The following is a 17293-nucleotide window of genomic DNA, read 5'->3' on the forward strand; positions in this document are numbered from 1 at the left end:
ATTGAACTCACTTCAAAGTCTGGAACATCTTTTACTCAAAACTGCAACAAGTGTCAGCTATTATTCCAAATTACATAACACAACATGATACCAGGAGTCTGTTCAATCTAGTTAGTTCAACTCAGCAAGACCCGTGACGACCAGCAAATGTATACCTGCACAATGGAAAAGATTCCGGCTCCTCACCAGCTCAGGACATCCGGCAATCTCAGTGCCAACTGGTGGACATTCAAACAGAAATTTCAGCTTTACGTCGAAGCATCAGACCTCAATGGTGCGTCTGATGCACGGAAGATAGCTCTTTTCCTCACCACACGGGTGATCACACCTTGGAAATATTCAACTCCTTTCACTTCGCCGAAGACCAGGACAAGACAAAGTTTCAGACCATCCTGGACAAGTTTGACAGCCACTGTGAGGTGGATACCAACGAAATCTTCGAGCGCTACATATTCAAGCAGCGATTGCAAGGTAAAGACAAATCTGTCACCTCATATTTAACTAACCTTAGACTGCTAACACAATCCTGCAACTTCGGTGATATCACTGACTCCATGATCAGGGACCAAATTGTTTTTGGAGTTCGCTCTGATGCTCTGAGAGAGCAGTTACTGAAGATCAAGCATATGACCCTGTCGGTCGCGATTGAAACATGCACAGTGCATGAGCACGCTGAAAATCGCTATTCCCAGTACAAAACGGCAGAAAATGATAGACGAGCCTCCCGGGAGGCGGAGCGTGTGCAGGCCATCTCCCGGATGCAGCGCCTCAACATTGACGAAAGCGGCTATTTCGCACGCCCTTCCCGGGGCCCGACACATGCACGATGCGAACGGGTTAACGAAGCGGCCAAAACAAGCACAGCGCGGGTGCAGATGTCTGAGAACCGCACTGCGCATGTGCGGGTTCCGATGTCATGACATGTTTGAACTGTGGCACCGCCCATTTAGAGAAACACTGCCCTGCAAGAGACAGACACTGTTTAAATTGTGGGAAGCCAGGCCACAATGCAGCCCTGTGCAGATCTGCACCACCAGTCAGGAGCCAGCGCTCCCCATTCTGATGACGGTGCATCCGGAGTGTGCAACAACGCCTACAGGATTCTGATCCCAGCAGTTGAGCGGATCCAGATGCTGGATGCCTGGACAATGTCTACCGTGTTCGCATTATTACAACGTGTGAATATACCATACCAGACACATCACAAGTCCGATCCATTCTAGCTGTGGATTCCGAGGACGAATGGCGAGCAGTGACGAAGGTCAACCACGGCCCCATCCAGTTCAATCTGGACACAGGTGCCTCTGCCAACCTCCTCTCACAGGCAGACATCAGACTCATTAAGAATCTCCCCACGGTCCTTCCAGCTGCCTGCAAGCTCCTGGATTACCACGGGAATTCCATCACGGCACTGGGATCCTGCCATCTGCACATATCCAACCGACACACACAAGCACGGTTACGCTTTGAAATTGTCAAACCGGACAGGGCATCCCTGCAAGCAGCTGAACCTCATTCAAAGGGTTTACACCACGACATCCTCCCATGTGGATCTTCAGGCTGGCATCGACGACATTCTCGCCCAGTATCCAGATGTGTTCAACGGGAAAGGCACGCTGTCGTATCGATACAGGATTCTGCTACGACCTGTCATCCCCTCTTGTGGTCCCTGGGTCCCTGTCTGCACCTGCACTGTGGCTGGGATTGGATGTTCCAGAAGCCCGGGACCCGTCTGGACAGCAGCTAGTTCCTGGTTCCTGAGGCCAGCCTGCCCTCCGACCGTCCGACCCCTCGGCTGCTCCTACTTCCACCTGATGTACCGGATGCGATGTGTGGTGTGCACAAGATAGTGTCCCTGGAGTCTCTTCACTAATGTGCCAAACCGAGGTGATAGTCTCTGAGATGGTGGAGGGTGTTGGAGACAGCAGTGACGGAAAGTCAATGTCATCCTCCAAGCCGGGCTCCGCGGTCTCCCGAGTCTCGGGCAGAGTGCTGGTGTCCGGGCTGCTCTCCCCGTCGGTGCTCGGCTGTCTGGGAGGCACCGGCAACATCGCCGGCAGGTCTTGTAAGACACAAGACGACATGTATCATTAGACAGCGGGTGGGGGGGTGTAGGCTGAGAGGGGGTGAGGGATGGGGTGGGGGTCCACACATGTGTCATGGGGATCCGCAACTAAGCAGGGTTTCACTTCCTCGACCACCGCCGACCACGTCCAATGGTGGCCTCCACCTTGGTGACCTTCCTTTACTCCGGGCCGCTGACCACGTCCAGTGCCCTCTGCTCGAGCATGGTGAGGGGCCGCAGTTATGGTGGCCTCCCTCTGGTCTTCTCCTGCACCAGGCGGTTGTGCGCAGCCTTCTTCTGGGGAGGGATGTAGGGAAACATATGCAATGACACCTTTAGACAGTCCAACGCATGCAGCCCAGGGGTTGGGTAGATGGTGGCCTGGCATGGGTGCTGGCATGTGGGGCGGGGGAGTACTGCCAGGGGCATGGAGCAGCCAACTGACCCTGACCACCCTGAGGAGGTTGTGCAGTGTCTTCCGGCACTGCATGCCAATCCGGACGGCGTTGCCCATGGCGCTGACTGTGTCTGCCACCTGCGCCCAGGCACGGTGGGGTACAGGGGCCGGGGTCCAGGGTCATCCTTTTCTCCTCCACGGTGTCCAGGAGCGTGTCCAGCCCAGCGTCCCAGAACCGTGGCGCTGTTATCCTTCCAGCCATCCTGTTGACAGGGACAATGTGTGTGGGAGGGACGGATCATTTAAGTGCGGCTGCGGCATGTGAGCCTCATGTGCGCCAATTACGGACCCGGCAAATCCGGGTCTGTTTTCCATGGAATTGAGTGTGTTCCACATGGCAATGTGCTAGCCCATTTAAAGTAGCTGAATTGGTGCAGTGGTTGCTGTCATGATATTCATGTGAACATCACAGCACATACACACACACATAATGATGGACAGATCAACGGACCAATTAACACACGCAACACGACAGCCAATCACGGACAAGAGCATACACAGTACAAAACAGGGAACACGACACTTCCGGGGCACTCGAGCAGGAGAGAGCTCAGGGCACAGACCTCATTGCCAGCCACTCAGAGGCTCACCATGTGCTGAATACCAGAGTTTAATATGTTTATAGTTCAATGAAATAAAACTGCGTTGTACCATTCGCAACCGTGTTGGTTCGTCTGTGTGTCAGAGTACCCAACACTTCAGTTGCGCCATTTTTCCTGTCGTATAACGCCACTGTTTCCACACTGGGGTCGGCACTTGGTCTCCAAATCGGAGAATCCAGCCCTGAATGTTGATGCCCAGAATTCATGGGGCTCGATTCTCAGATCGCCGACATCGAAATCGCGTTCAGCGATCGGCTGGCGAATACCCGTTTATGCCGACAATCGGGGCGGCCCCGTTTTTGCAATGCTCCGCCCCCTCAAAAACGGCATACTCCCCGAGTATGTCGCACGCCGTCTTGACGGCCTCAGGACGTCATCTGAGGTCCTCCAATGATGCTCCGCCCCCGATGGGCCGATTCCCCAACGGCATGGGATACGTGTGCTCACACCGTTCGGGGACCTTGCGTGGTGGCTGCGGACTGCGTACAGCCCCACCACAGTCGGGGGTGGGGGGAGCCGTTCTGCTGGTAGGCGGGGCTTTGGCGGGGCCTGTGGGGGACGATCCAGGCGTGGCCAGGAAGGCAGTATTTGTCAGTCCGTGCGCGGCACGCCATGTTGCACGGCGCGGCCGCCGCCAAGCACATGCCTGGCCACGGACACGGCCATTCTCCGGCCGTATTTGCAGGTAAAGCCGGGGGGGCTTTACGCTGTGTGGTTGCTAGCCCCCACCGGGCAGAGGATCAGTGAAGGTGTGGCACCGACGTTCTGGTCGTAAGACCAGATGGATCCTGCAGACATAGCCGTAGGTTAGGAGAATCCAGCCCATGGCACTGAACCGGACCTGATTCAGTGACGGTCGAGAGGCTAACACCAGTGGAACACAATCGATTCCAATGAGAAACGGTGCTGGATTCGCCGCGCCCGTGATTGACACTTGGGAGGCTGGCAAGCTGCAGCCACACATACACATTACAATCCCCACACACACTCATCCCAGCCAACTAGATGGCTCTGGTTGTGCTGGAGCGCGCCCATCTAGCTGATGGGTCGGCTGGACCAGAGGGCACCTAGTGGGGAGGCCTGGGGAGATACCCATACAATCTGTGGTCCTAAATTCACAGCGGTCTGTCAGCAGCATGCAGAGCTGCCTTTCCGGCTGTGGCAATGGTGTTACATAGACACATAAAAGATAAAAGCAGGAGGAGACCTTTTGGCCCTTCGTCATAATATCCACGCATGTATATACTGAAGTGCAGACAGGCAGTGATTGACATACAGGACGACCAATAAGCACACAACACAGTGCAGCCAATCACCAGACAGGACACTACCACTATAAAGTCAGAGGGCACTAGGTTTCCCGCTCTCTCGGGACCCAGCTACTGAGATAGTCAGAGTCCACGAGCTAGCAAGCACAAACACCATGCGGTAGCTAGTAAGTCTGGTCAGGCTACTACAAGGTCTCCAGTCAGTTCAGTATAGTGTCGACCCACAGCTGAATATGTATATCAGTTCTATCGTTGAATAAAACAGTGTTGGATTTTCTCCAGTTATAGACGTTTGTTTCTAGCTTCCCTGCATCGAGTGCAGTCCACATCGAACCAGTCAGCCTAACACATCATGGTACCAGAGTGATACTGATATTGATCGACCTACCTCGAGTGAATGAGCATTGACCATCCGGTAAAATGGAAAACATCCAGCCTCCTACCCAGTTCCGCATCTCCGGCAACCTCATCGCCAATTGGAAGATCCTCAAGCAAAAGTTCCTCTTGTACATGGAGGCCTCCGACCTCATAGTCGCATCGGATGCCAGAAAGTTCGTGCCATTTCTCTCAGCAGCGGGGGACCACGCCATCCACATCTACAACTCCCTTACTTTCGCTGAAGGCGAAGACAAAACTAAATTCAAAACAGTCCTGCTGAAGTTTGACAGCCACTGCGACATTGAGGTGAATGAGAGCTTTGAACGGTACATCTTCCAGCAGAGGCTTCAGGGTAAGGATGATCCTTTTCAGTCCTTCTTGACCCATCTCCTCATCCTAGCGCAGTCATGTAACTATGACTCGACGGCTGATTCCATGATCCGGGATCAGATCGTTTTCGGGGTCCACTCCGACTCCCTTCGGCAGCAGCTCCTGAAAGTCAAACAGTTGACCCTCCCTGTCGCTATCGAGACGTGCGTTGTCCATGAGCATGCTAAGAATCGTTACTCCCACATCAGGGCGGCAGAAACTGCAAAGCTGGCCTCCCACGAGGCGGAACGGGTGCAGGCCATTGCACAAATGCAGGGCCTGAACATCGAGGAGCGTGGCCGTTTTGCGCGCTATTCCAAGGTCCCTGCGCATACACGCCATGACCGAGTGCACGACGAGGCCGACGACCCGACTGCGAAGGTGCGTACGTCGACCGACCGCACTGCGCATGCGTGATAGCTCATGGAACGCACTGACGTCGGCATCATGACATGTCCGAATTGTGGCTCCGCCCATTTAAAGCGGCAATGTCCGGCAAAAGGACGCCGGTGTCTACAGTGTGGCAAGCTTGGCCACTATGCAGCCCTTTGCAGATCTGCTCCACCGCTCAGCAGCCAGCGATCCCAGCTGCGGCGCAGACATGTCCGCTCAATACAGCAAGGCATGCCCGATACTGATCCCGACAGCCCAACAGACCCTGATGCTGAGTGCCTCAAGTCCCCATAACGGGTGGGCATCATAACTACACATGGGCTGCCTTCCACCACAACGGCGAAACGTCTCTCGATCCTCAGTGTGGATCCCGACGACGAGTGGTGTGCTGTCCTCACAGTTAACAAGGCTCGCATCCGGTTCAAACTGGACACCGGCGCGTCTGCGAACCTCATCTCAAAATCCGACTTCGACACCATCCGCGCCAGACCAAGCATTCTTCCACCGGCCTGTCAGCTCCTTGACTACAATGGCAATGCCATAGCTGCCAGTGGCTCCTGTCAACTAGGGGTATCCAACAAGGCGATCAAGGCGACGCTGCGGTTTTAAATCGTCAGGCCTGACAGAGCGTCCCTGCTCGGTGCTCGAGCCTGCAAGCTCCTGAACCTGGTTCAGCGAGTCCACACCATGTCATCGTCACCGCCGACGGCCTCGCCTGATGGAAACTTGCAAGCCGACATAGATCATATTATCACACAGTACCACAATGTGTTCGATGGAATGGGCACACTCCCATACCAATATAAAATCCTGCTCAAGCCGAACGCCACCCCTGTAATTCATGCACCACGCCGGGTGCCGGCACCCCTCAAGGATCGTCTGAAGAAGCAATTTCAGGACCTCCAAGACCAGGGCATCATATCGAAGGTCACAGAGCCAACAGACTGGGTCAGCTCCATGGTCTGCGTAAAGAAGCCGTCAGGGGAGCTTCGTATTTGCATTGACCCGAAGGATCTAAACCGCAACATCATGCGGGAGCATTATCCAATACCAAAACGTGAAGAGTTGACCAGTGAGATGGCTCATGCCAAATTCTTTACTAAGCTGGACGCCACCAAGGGTTTTTGGCAAATACAGCTGGACGCGTCCAGTCGCAAGCTGGGCACGTTCAACACCCCGTTCGGTCGCTACTGCTACAACCGGATGCCTTTTGGGATAATATCTGCCTCCGAAGTATTTCACCGCATCATGGAGCAGATGATGGAGGGCATCGAGGGAGTGCGAGTTTACGTTGACAACGTAATTATCTGGTCCACAACGCTCCAGGAACATATCGCTCGCCTCAAGAAGGTATTCCAGAGAATTCATGAACATGGTCTCCTGCTCAACAGGGCCAAGTGCTCATTTGGTCAATCAGATATTAAGTTCCTTGGTGACCACATCTCGCGGCAGGGTATGCGGCCAGATGCTGACAAGGTCTCGGCGATCAATGCCATGAAAACCCCGGAGGACAAGAAGGCTGTCTTCCGCTTCCTCGGGATGGTCAACTTCCTGGGGAAATTCATTCCCAATATGGCATCCCACACCACGGCCCTCCGCCATCTCGTCAAGAAGTCGACGGAATTCCACTAGCTGCCCACACATGAAGAGGAATGGCGTGAGCTGAAAGCAAAGCTCACCACAGCCCTGGTTCTAGAGTTCTTCGACCCAACCAAGTAAACCAAGATATCAACTGATGCAAGCCAGGATGGCATTGGGGCGGTGCTCCTTCAGCGAGATGACTCCTCGTCCTGGGCTCCAGTGGCGTATGCCTCCAGGGCCATGATACCCACTGAGCAACGGTACGCTCAGATTGAGAAGGAGTGTCTGGGCCTCCTGACAGGAATAGTCAAGTTTCATGATTACGTTTATGGCCTGCCAAAATTCACGGTAGAAACGGACCACAGGCCTCTAGTCCATATAATCCAGAAGGATTTAAATGACATGACACCTCGGTTAGAGCAAATTCTTCATAAGCTATGCCGCTACGATTTCGAACTTATCTATACGCCAGGCAAAGGGCTGATCATTGCAGATGCCCTATCCAGGTCCATTACCACACCATGTGAACAAAGTGACTTCATCTGCCACATAGAAGCGCAAGTGCAGTTGTGTGCCACCAACCTTCCGGCCTCTGACGAACGGGTGGTCCAAATTCGTGAGGAGACGGCCAAGGATCCTCTGCTGCAGCATGTGATGCAGCCCCTTACCAATGGCTGGCAGAAGGGACAATGCCCCCAGTTCCATAACCTAAAAGATGACCTGACGGTGGTGGAGGGAATCCTTCTGAAACTCGACAGGATCATAATTCCTCAGAGCATGCGGGCTATGGTGCTGGGCCAACTCCATGAGGGTCACCTTGGGGTCGAAAAATGCCGACGCAGAGCTCGGGAGGCAGTCTATTGGCCGGGCATCAGCCAGGACATTGCCGACACAATTCTCAACTGCCCTAACTGTCAGAAATTTCAACCAGCTCAACCCAAGGAAACGCTGCAACAGCACGAGGTTGTGACCTCTCTGTGGTCCAAAGTAGGTGTAGACCTTTTCCACGCCAAGGGGCGTGACTACGTACTCCTGGTCGACTACTTCTCCAGTTACCCAGAGGTGGTGAAACTGTCCGATCTCACGTCGAAGGCGGTAATCAAAGCGTGCAAAGAAACATTCGCCAGGCATGGGATACCGCTCACGGTAATGAGCGACAACGGTCCTTGCTTTTACAGCCAGGAATGGTCTGATTTTGCAGTCGTACAACTTCCGTCACATAACCTCCAGTCCCCACTACCCGCAGTCAAACGGGAAGGCCGAGAAAGGGGTCCATATTGTAAAGCGGTTGCTGTGCAAAGCTGCAGACTCAGGCTCCGACTTCAACCTGGCGATGCTGGCATACAGGGCAACCTCACTGTCCACTGGGTTGTCTCCAACGCAGATGCTCATGAATCGCACTCTGAGGCCCACAGTTCCAGCCATCCATGTTCCAGACCTTGACCACCTCACGGTCTTACACAAAATGCAGCAGTCACGGGCCCAACAAAAAGCCACATACGATGCTCATGACACGGATCTACGCGAGCTGGCCCCAACTGATCGTGTTTGTGTCCAGTTGCCTGAGGGCGGCTGGTCAGCCACAGCTGTTGTGATCAAACAAGTGGCCCCAAGATCGTTCCGTGTCCGCATGGCTGATGGCTCCCTGCTACGGCACAACAGACGGGCACTGCGAAGTGTTCCACGCCCGCTACCTGACCGACGTGCCACGCTGCCTACGATGCTTCCTCCGGATGTACCCTGCCACGAGGCCACCGATCTACCAGCGATCCTGCCTGCCCATGCGACCACCGCGATGGCAGCGATCCCGCCTATCCACGTGCAGGCGGCTCCTGATCCACCTCTGCGGCGATCGACAAGAATTCGTCGCCCACCACAAAGACTAAATCTATAGACTGAACTCTTATACATTTTGTGACTTCATCGCTTTAACCTCTGTAAATATTGTTTCGTTTGCCATGTATCTGCACTATCGACACCTTCCCATGTATATACGTTCATTTAGACACCTTTTGTATTGAGATACACTCAATTACAACTCAAGAGAGATGATTGGTAATACAAAGGCTTTAATTAGCAGAGAACCAGTGTGTGCTCTAACTGGTGATTGGCTGCGGTGTTGTGTGTGTTGATTGGTCCCACTGTGTGTCCATCAGTGTGTGTCTGCACCATGATATACTGGTGTATATTATGACAATTGATGCCGGCGCCGGCGGGGGGGAAGGGGGTGCTGGGGGGGGGGGGGGCGGGGGGCGCTGTCGGGGTCGGCAGCCAGTGCAGGAAGGGGAGCGTCGGTAGAAGGGTGGGAGAGCCAGCGGGTGCCAGGTCTCGCAGGGAAACTGTGTCTTGCCTTCCGTCGAAGTGCTCGCCGTAGGCGTATTGAGGGTTTGCGTGTAGCAGTTGGACCCTCTCGACCAGTGGATCTGTCTTATGGCTCCTCACGTGTCTCCGGAGTAGAACTGGTCCCGGAGTCGTCAGCCAACGTGGAAGCGAGATTCCAGAGGTGGACTTCCTGGGGAAGACAAACAAACGGTTGTGAGAGGTCGTGGCCGTGCAGAGGAGCGACCTAATGGAATGTAGGGCATCGGGTAGGACCTCCTGCCAGTGGGTGGTTGAGAGACTTCTTGACCGTAGGGCTAGAAGGACAGCCTTCCAAACTGTCGCGTTCTCCCTCTCCACCTGCCTGTTTCTCCTCGGGTTATAGCTGGTCGTTCTGCTCGAGGCGATGCCTTGTTGAGCTGATACCGACGAAGCTCATCGCTCATGAACGATGGACCCCGGTAGCTGTGGAAATAAGCGGGGAAACCAAACAGGGTGAAGATGCTGTGCAGTGCCTTGATTACGGTGGCCGAGGTCATATCGGGGCAGGGGACAGCGAATGGGAAGTGGGAGAATTCGTCGATGACAGTAAGGAAATAACTGTTCCAGTTGGTGGACGGGTGGGCCCTTTGAAGTCCACGCTTAATCGCTCAAAGGGCCCAAAGGCCTTTACCAGGCGAGCCTTGTCTGGTCGGTAGAAGTGCGGTTTGCACTCCGCACAGATCTGGCAAGCCTTTGTCATGGCCTTGACCTTCTCGGTGGAGTAAGGTTGATGAAGTGAGCAAGCCGGATGACCCCCGGGTGACAGAGGTCATCGTGGATGGCCAGCAGACAGTCTTTCTGCGCTTTGGCGCACGTGCTGCGGGACAGAGCACTCATTGAGCTGCCCCGGACGATATGTAATATTGTACGTATAGGTGGAGAGTGCGATCCTCCATTTCAGAATTTTATCATTCTTTATTTTGCCCCGTTGTGCGTTATCGAACAGAAAGGCGACCGACCGTTGGTCGGTGACGAGGGTGAACTTCCTACCGGCTAGGTAGTGCCTCCAGTGCTGCACGGCCTCCACTATGGCTTGCGCCTCCTTCTCGACTGCGGAATGCCGAATTTCTGAGGCGGTGAGTGTTCGGGAGGAAAAGGCTACTGGCCTGCCTGCCTGGTTGAGGGTAGCAGCCAGGGCGACGTCTGATGCATCGCTTTCTACCTGGAAGGGAATGGTTCCGTCCACCGCGTGTATGGAGGCCTTGATGATATTGGCCTTGATACGACTGAAGGCCGACTGGGCCTCAGCCGTCAGGGGAAAAACCGTGGTCTTAATGAGTGGTCGGGCTTTGTCCGCATACCTGGGGACCCACTGAGCGTAATAGGAAAAGAGCCCCAAGCACCGTTTGAGTGCCTTGAGGTTATGGGGGAGGGGAAGTTCCTTAAGGGGGCACGTACGGTCGGGGTATGGGCCAAGGACCCCGTTTTCCGCGACGTAGCCGAGGATGGCTAGCCGGGTTGTGTGAAACACGCATTTCTCTTTATTGTATGTCAGATTTAGGGCCCGGGCGGTCTGGAGGAACTTCCTCAGGTTTTCGTCATGGTCCTGCTGGTCATGGCCACAGATGGTGACGTTGTCCAAGTACGGGTATGTAGCCCGTAAGCTGTACTGGTCCACCATTTGGTCCATTGCCCTTTGAAAAATGGAGACTCCATTTGTGACACCAAAGGGGACCCTGAGGAAGTGAAAAAGCCGACCAGCTGCTTCGAAGGCCGTGTTTGGGGGGGGTCCTCCGGGCGGATAGGGAACTGATGATAGGCGGATTTTAGATCAACCGTGGAGAATACGCGATACTGGGCGATCTGGTTAACCATTTCTGCGATGCGGGGAAGGGGGTACGCATCGAGTTGCGTAAAACGGTTCATGATCTGACTACAGTCCACTACCATACGTTGCTTTTTCCCAGACCGGATTGCCAATACTTGTGCTCTCCAAGGGCTGGTGCTAGCCTCTATGACCCCTTCTTTTAGTAGCCGCTGAACCTCTGACTTGATGAAAGTCATGTCTTAGGCACTGTACCGCCAACTCCTGCTGGCGACGGGCTTACAGTCGGGGGTGAGGTTCGCGAAGAGGTGGGGTGGTGCAACTTTAAGTGTTGCCAGGCTACATGCTGTGAGTGGGGGCAGGGGTCTGCCGAACTTCAGTATCAGGCTCCGGTGGCTGCACTGAAAGTCCAGACTGAGCAGCAGGGGGGCGCAGAGGTGAGGGAGGATATAAAGATTAAAATGGGCGTATTTGACGCCTTGAATAGCGAGGTTCGCGACACAGTACCCCGTGATTTGGACCGAGTGGGACCCAGATGCGAGGGCGATAGTTTGGGAGGCGCGATAGGTGTGCAAGGAGCCTCGACTTACCGTGTCTGGGTGAATAAAGCTCTCCGTACTCCCGGAGTCAAAAAGGCAGGGCATGTCGCGACCGTTGATTTGGACCTGCATCATTGAGTTCCGCAGGTGCTTCGGTCGTGATTGATCGAGTGATCGCTCCCAGTTGCGGGTAGTCAGAGTCCTCAGTTGAGTCGGACTCACAAAATGGCCACTGGGAGTCATAAAATGGCCGCCGCCATCGGTCGCACGTGTCGGATTTTGAAGATGGCCGTCGCCAAAATGGCCATGCCCATGACTCGCACGAGGCCGATGACGTGTCAGAAGTGGGCGTGTCCGGCCGTCGTGCAGCCACATTGCGGGGCCTGTGGGCCCGGGAGCTCGATTTTTGGGCGAGAGAGACTTTTGATTCTGGCCTTTGGGCCCAGCCAGGCAGACCTTTGCGAAGTGTCCTTTCTTTCCGCAAGCGTTGCAGATAGCGGAGCGAGCTGGGCAACGCTGGCGTGGGTGCTGGCCTTGCCCGCAGAAATAGCACGGTGTGCTGTCGGTGTGAGCGGGTCGCCACGCAGCACACGCCTGTAGCGTGGCCGGGTCTGGAGGGGATCGAGAGGTGTTCGCAAGGTCCGCGGAGTACGTGCGGAGAGTATGGTGAGCTGCTTCCAGAGAAGAGGCAAGTGTTACCGTGCCTTGGAGGTCCTTTGCTCCGTCTTCTAGGAGCCGCTGCCTGATGTATGTGGATCGTATACTGGACACGAAAGCATCTCAAATGTGCAAGCTCATAAGGGCTTCTGCCATCACCTCCTTATGGTCGCAGTTCCTAGCAAGCGCAAGTACGCCTTGCCACGTACTCGTCCAATGTTTCCCCGGAGCGCTACCGGCAGGCCGAGAGCAAATGCCAGGCGTGTACCTCGTTTATCAGCTGAACAAAGTGCTTCTGCAGGATTTTGACCGCTGTTTTGTATGTAGTAGCCTTTTCGATCACGGAGGAGAGTCTGTGGCCCACCCAGGCATGTAGTAAGCTCAGCTTGCGAGGTCCGTCGACTGCAGTCTCTGAGAAGTTCAGGTAGGCCTCAAAGCACCAAAGCCAGTATTTAAAAATTTCAGCAGCCTCCGGCGACCGAGCGTCCAGATTGAGCTTCTCCGGCTATAGACCGCTGTCCATCTTGAAGTATTCTGCTAATTAAATTGAGATACCCTCAATTACAACTCGAGAGAGATGATTGGTAATACAAAGGCTTTAATTAGCAGAGAACCAGACAGCTGCCAAGAAGTGTGCTCACTGCACACTGCCCACTGAACATTACCTTATATACGGCTCCCTGGGGGGGTGGAGCTGGAGGCGGAGTCCTCCAGGGTTCCAAATCCGGTCTTAAAGGGATCATTACATTAAGGGTACAGTTATCATTCATCACATGTATATAGTCAGGCACGTATATATATATATATATATATATATACACTCACACACCCTAGTATTTATTTATCTAAAAAAGAAAAAGAGGGCACATGTCATAATATCTACTCATGTATATACTGAAGTGCAGACAGGCAGTGATTGACATACAGGACGACCAATAAGCACACAACACAGTGCAGCCAATCACCAGACAGGACACCACCACTATAAAGCCAGAGGGCACGAGGTTTCCCGCTCACTCTGGACCCAGCCACTGAGACAGTCAGAGTCCACGAGCTAGCAAGTGCAAACACCATGCAGTAGCTAGTAAGTCTGGTCAGGCTAATACAAGGTCGCCAGTCAGTTCAGTATAGTGTCGACCCACAGCTGAATATGTATATCAGTTCTATCGTTGAATGAAACAGTGTTGGATTTTTGCCAGTGTTAGACGTCTGCTTCTAGCTTCCCTGCATCAAGTGCAGTCCACATCGAACCAGTCAGCCTAACATATCAGAGCCTGCTCTGCCATTCATCCCGATCAGGGCTGATCATCCAACTCATTAGCCTAATCCTGCTTTCTTCCCATAGCCTTTGATCACATTCTCCCTAAGAGTTATATCTAGCCGCTTCTTGAATATATTCAATGTTTTAGCATCAACTGCTTCCTTTGGTAATGAATTCCACAGGCTCACCACTCTTTGTGTGAAGAAATGTCTCCTCATCTCTGTCCGAAATGATTTACCCTGAATCCTCAGGCTGTGTCCCCTGGTTCTGGACACACCCATCATTGATAACATTGTCCCTGCATCTACCCTGTTTAGTCCAGTAAAAACTTTTTCATCTCTATGAGATCCTCCCTCATTCTTCTGAGCTCCAGCGAGAACAATCCTAACCGAGTCAATCACTCCTCATATGACAGTCCTACCATCCCTGGAATCCGTCTGGTAAACCTTTGCTGCACTCCCTCGAGAGCAAGAACATCCTTCCTCAGAAAAGGAGACCAAAACTGCACACAATATTCTTGGTGTGGCCTCACCAAGGCCCTATATAATTGCAGCAACACATCCCTGCTTCTATACTCGAAATCTCTCGCAATGAAGGCCTTCTCTACCGCCTGCTGCACCTGCATGCTTACCTTCAGTGACTGGTGCACAAAGACACCCAGGTCCCGCTGCACACTCCCCTCTCCCAATTTATAACTATTCAGGTAGTAATCTGCCTCCCTGTTTTTGCTTCCAAAGTGAATAACACTTATCCAGAATGTACTGCATCTGCCTTGATTTTGCTCACTCACCCAACCTGTCCAGATCATGCTGTAGCACCCCTGCATCCTCGTCACAGTTCACCCTCCCACCTAACTTGGTGTCAACTGCAAACTTTGAGATGTTACATTTTGTTCCCTCATCCAAATCATTAATATATATTGTGAATAGCTGGGGTCCCAGCACCGATCCCCGTGGCACCCCACTAGTTACTGCCCGCCAATTTGAAAAGGACCCATTAATTCCTACTCTTTGTTTTCTCTCTGCCAATCAGTTTTCTATCCACCTCAATACATTCCCCCAATCCCATGCGCTTTAATTTTGCACAATAATCTGTTATGCAGGAATTTGTCAAACGCCTTCTGAAAGTCCAAATATACAACATCGACTGCCCCCCCCCCCCCCCCCCCCTTGCCAACTGTACTGGTTGCATCTTCAAAGAATTCCGTGCTGACCCCACAGCCCACCTCCTGCCCCTGTTACTCCCTCCGGCCCTGTTAGAAGCATCCAGCCAGCGGCACAACTGCCAGAAAACTATGGCGGTGTTGGACACTTTCCGTACCCCCTCTCTCGCCCCCCCTCAGCAGCCACCATGCTGGTTTCACGATTTTTAAAAAGCACAAGTGAGCTACACCGTCGGGAACTCGACGCATCGGGGGTGGAGAACACGCAGGCCCCAGAGAACACCTGGTCATGCCCACGAATGATATGCAAAGGATGTTTATTGTATGTGTGTTCCAGACCGCATTGGCACCGCTGTCCAGGTGACAGAGAATTGCGATTTGCCGTCAAATCGCCGTCCGCCACGATTTTGGCATTGGAACCTACTCTCCACCCAATCGGGTTTCCCAATTTTGGCGTCAGCCAATGGAGAATCCCACCCTTAGTTTCAGAAATGGAGAATTCTGCCATATGTTCTCCTTGGAGCTGAATTGCACTCGTTTTATGATCCCTCGTGGTCATAAAGCAGGATTCAATTCAGTGTTCCTTGCCATGCAAATATATGCACATGTCAGTTGCACTAAGTGCATTTGAATCTCTTAAGCATGTAATTTCACTGCACTTACCTCTCTTTGATGTGGCCGATGCTTACAAACATTGGGGTTTCATAACTTAGGCCACTGAAGCGTGAAGGGATATGAATGAAACAAAGTTAACGAGCTGTCGATCACAGACCATTACAGGAAAGCTATCAATGGATTGCAGACAGTGAATCTGTGGGAACCAGGAGCAGGCACAGCTGCTCCCCTTCGAGTATTGAACACATGGAGCTGTAAGGTAAGTATTACAGCTATCATGCTTCCCACTCGCTCTGTCTGGACTGATCTCTAGTTTCCAGAGTGGGGTCCCTTTTCTGAGGGGGGGTCTGTGTGTGGGGGTGGTGTGGGGGGTTGTTTGGGAGGGTCTGTTTGTTGGGGGGGGGTCGTGTGTTGGGGAGGGTCTGTGTGGTGAAGTGTCTCTGGGTGTTCCCGCATTCCTGTGGGGCGTGACCCTGTTACAGGGGTTCTGGGGGGGTCCCCAAGTACAGTGATCCTGGGGTGGTCAGATCACCCCCATATTTGGAGGTGGGAGGGGCACCCAGGCAATCTGGTGTTTGGGTGCAGTCCGGGGTTCGTGGGGTTAGGCTCCAATGGTCTACCATCGTGACCCTGGCATGGTGGTCCTCGCGGTGGGCCAAGGGGGCCAGAATTATAGAGACCACACGTGAACCGCGTCCAAGTGATGCCCGGTCACGGGGACCGGAGAATCATGGGAGGGAGGAGCAGAGGGCACCGGGCCGGCTAAATAGTTGCAAATGGCTCATTATGACCCAATTGCGTTTATTTCCACGCTCCTCCTGCCGTGCGGTGTTGAACTCATTCACATCACCGGCGAGGGGTCGGAGCATGGCGTTTGAGTCGGTGCCCAGCACAGATCCCAAAATTGCCCGGATGCCCCATTCTCCGTCCCATCGGGAAATGCATTCTGGGCTTCCCAGGGACAGAGAATCCCATCCAGGGATTTTCAGTATTTGGGTCTGTAATTTGCATTTGCACAAGATACGAAATACATAATATTACTTTGAGACTTCATGCAATTCCTGTATAGTCATCTTCAGAATAAGGACTGTCTTGAACCTCCACAGTACAGTACAAAGCACCGGAGACCAGCGCACCATGACCTGGATATAATGGACAGCATTGCTTGGTAGAGATAGTGCTTCCCAAGGCAGTCCATGGTGTTCAGGTCCTTGCAGATTTTGGGATGTCAGATAAGGGGTTCAGTCCTTTTAATACAACCACCATTAAACTGTGTGACACTTCAGAACTTGAAAACACTTTCCACCAGTAATACTGCTGTGAATCCAAGTATCGATTATTGTGTCTGTGCACTGAACAATTGTCATCTCATATCTAACAAAATGATTGATTTCAGAGAGATGGCTCTACTATACCTGACTGTACAACCTCTGGAACAGGCTTGTTTTGTATATGGGCCATGTGTCCCAGGGTGGAGAAGATGACAAATCCAGCAAACACACTCGTAGCACAGTTAACAACACAGACAGTGATGGTGTCGCGGTAACAGTTGTTGTGGAATTTGTTGTAGGATGACAGTGTTGATAAACCTCCCATAGATATGGCGATAGAAAAGAAAATTTGTGTCGCAGCATCTTTCCACACCTAGCAAATAAAAATTAGAATTGATCAGGATATAATTGGGATAATGTACGTGAACTCATGGTCGGTCAAACAGCATTAACGATGAGAGACATTTGTTTGCTCCATAGTTCACTCCTAAGGTGAATGTTTGGACTTCTTTCATCACCAATATCCGACGCTGGAATTGTGAAACGCAA

General features: G+C 52.9%; 1 protein-coding gene across 4 annotated transcripts in view; it reads right to left on the bottom strand.

Moving 5' to 3' along the window:
- Window positions 1-17293, bottom strand: part of LOC140420927 (sodium- and chloride-dependent neutral and basic amino acid transporter B(0+)-like) — a 149126-nt gene that overhangs the window by 74886 nt on the left and 56947 nt on the right. For all 4 annotated transcript variants that reach the window (XM_072505086.1, XM_072505085.1, XM_072505088.1 and 1 more), the window contains one exon: window positions 16889-17117. In XM_072505086.1, coding sequence (XP_072361187.1) covers window positions 16889-17117 — 229 coding nt within the window. The remainder of the gene's footprint in view (window positions 1-16888; window positions 17118-17293) is intronic.

Source organism: Scyliorhinus torazame, chromosome 5, assembly GCF_047496885.1.
Source record: "Scyliorhinus torazame isolate Kashiwa2021f chromosome 5, sScyTor2.1, whole genome shotgun sequence".
Lineage (NCBI taxonomy): Eukaryota > Metazoa > Chordata > Chondrichthyes > Carcharhiniformes > Scyliorhinidae > Scyliorhinus > Scyliorhinus torazame.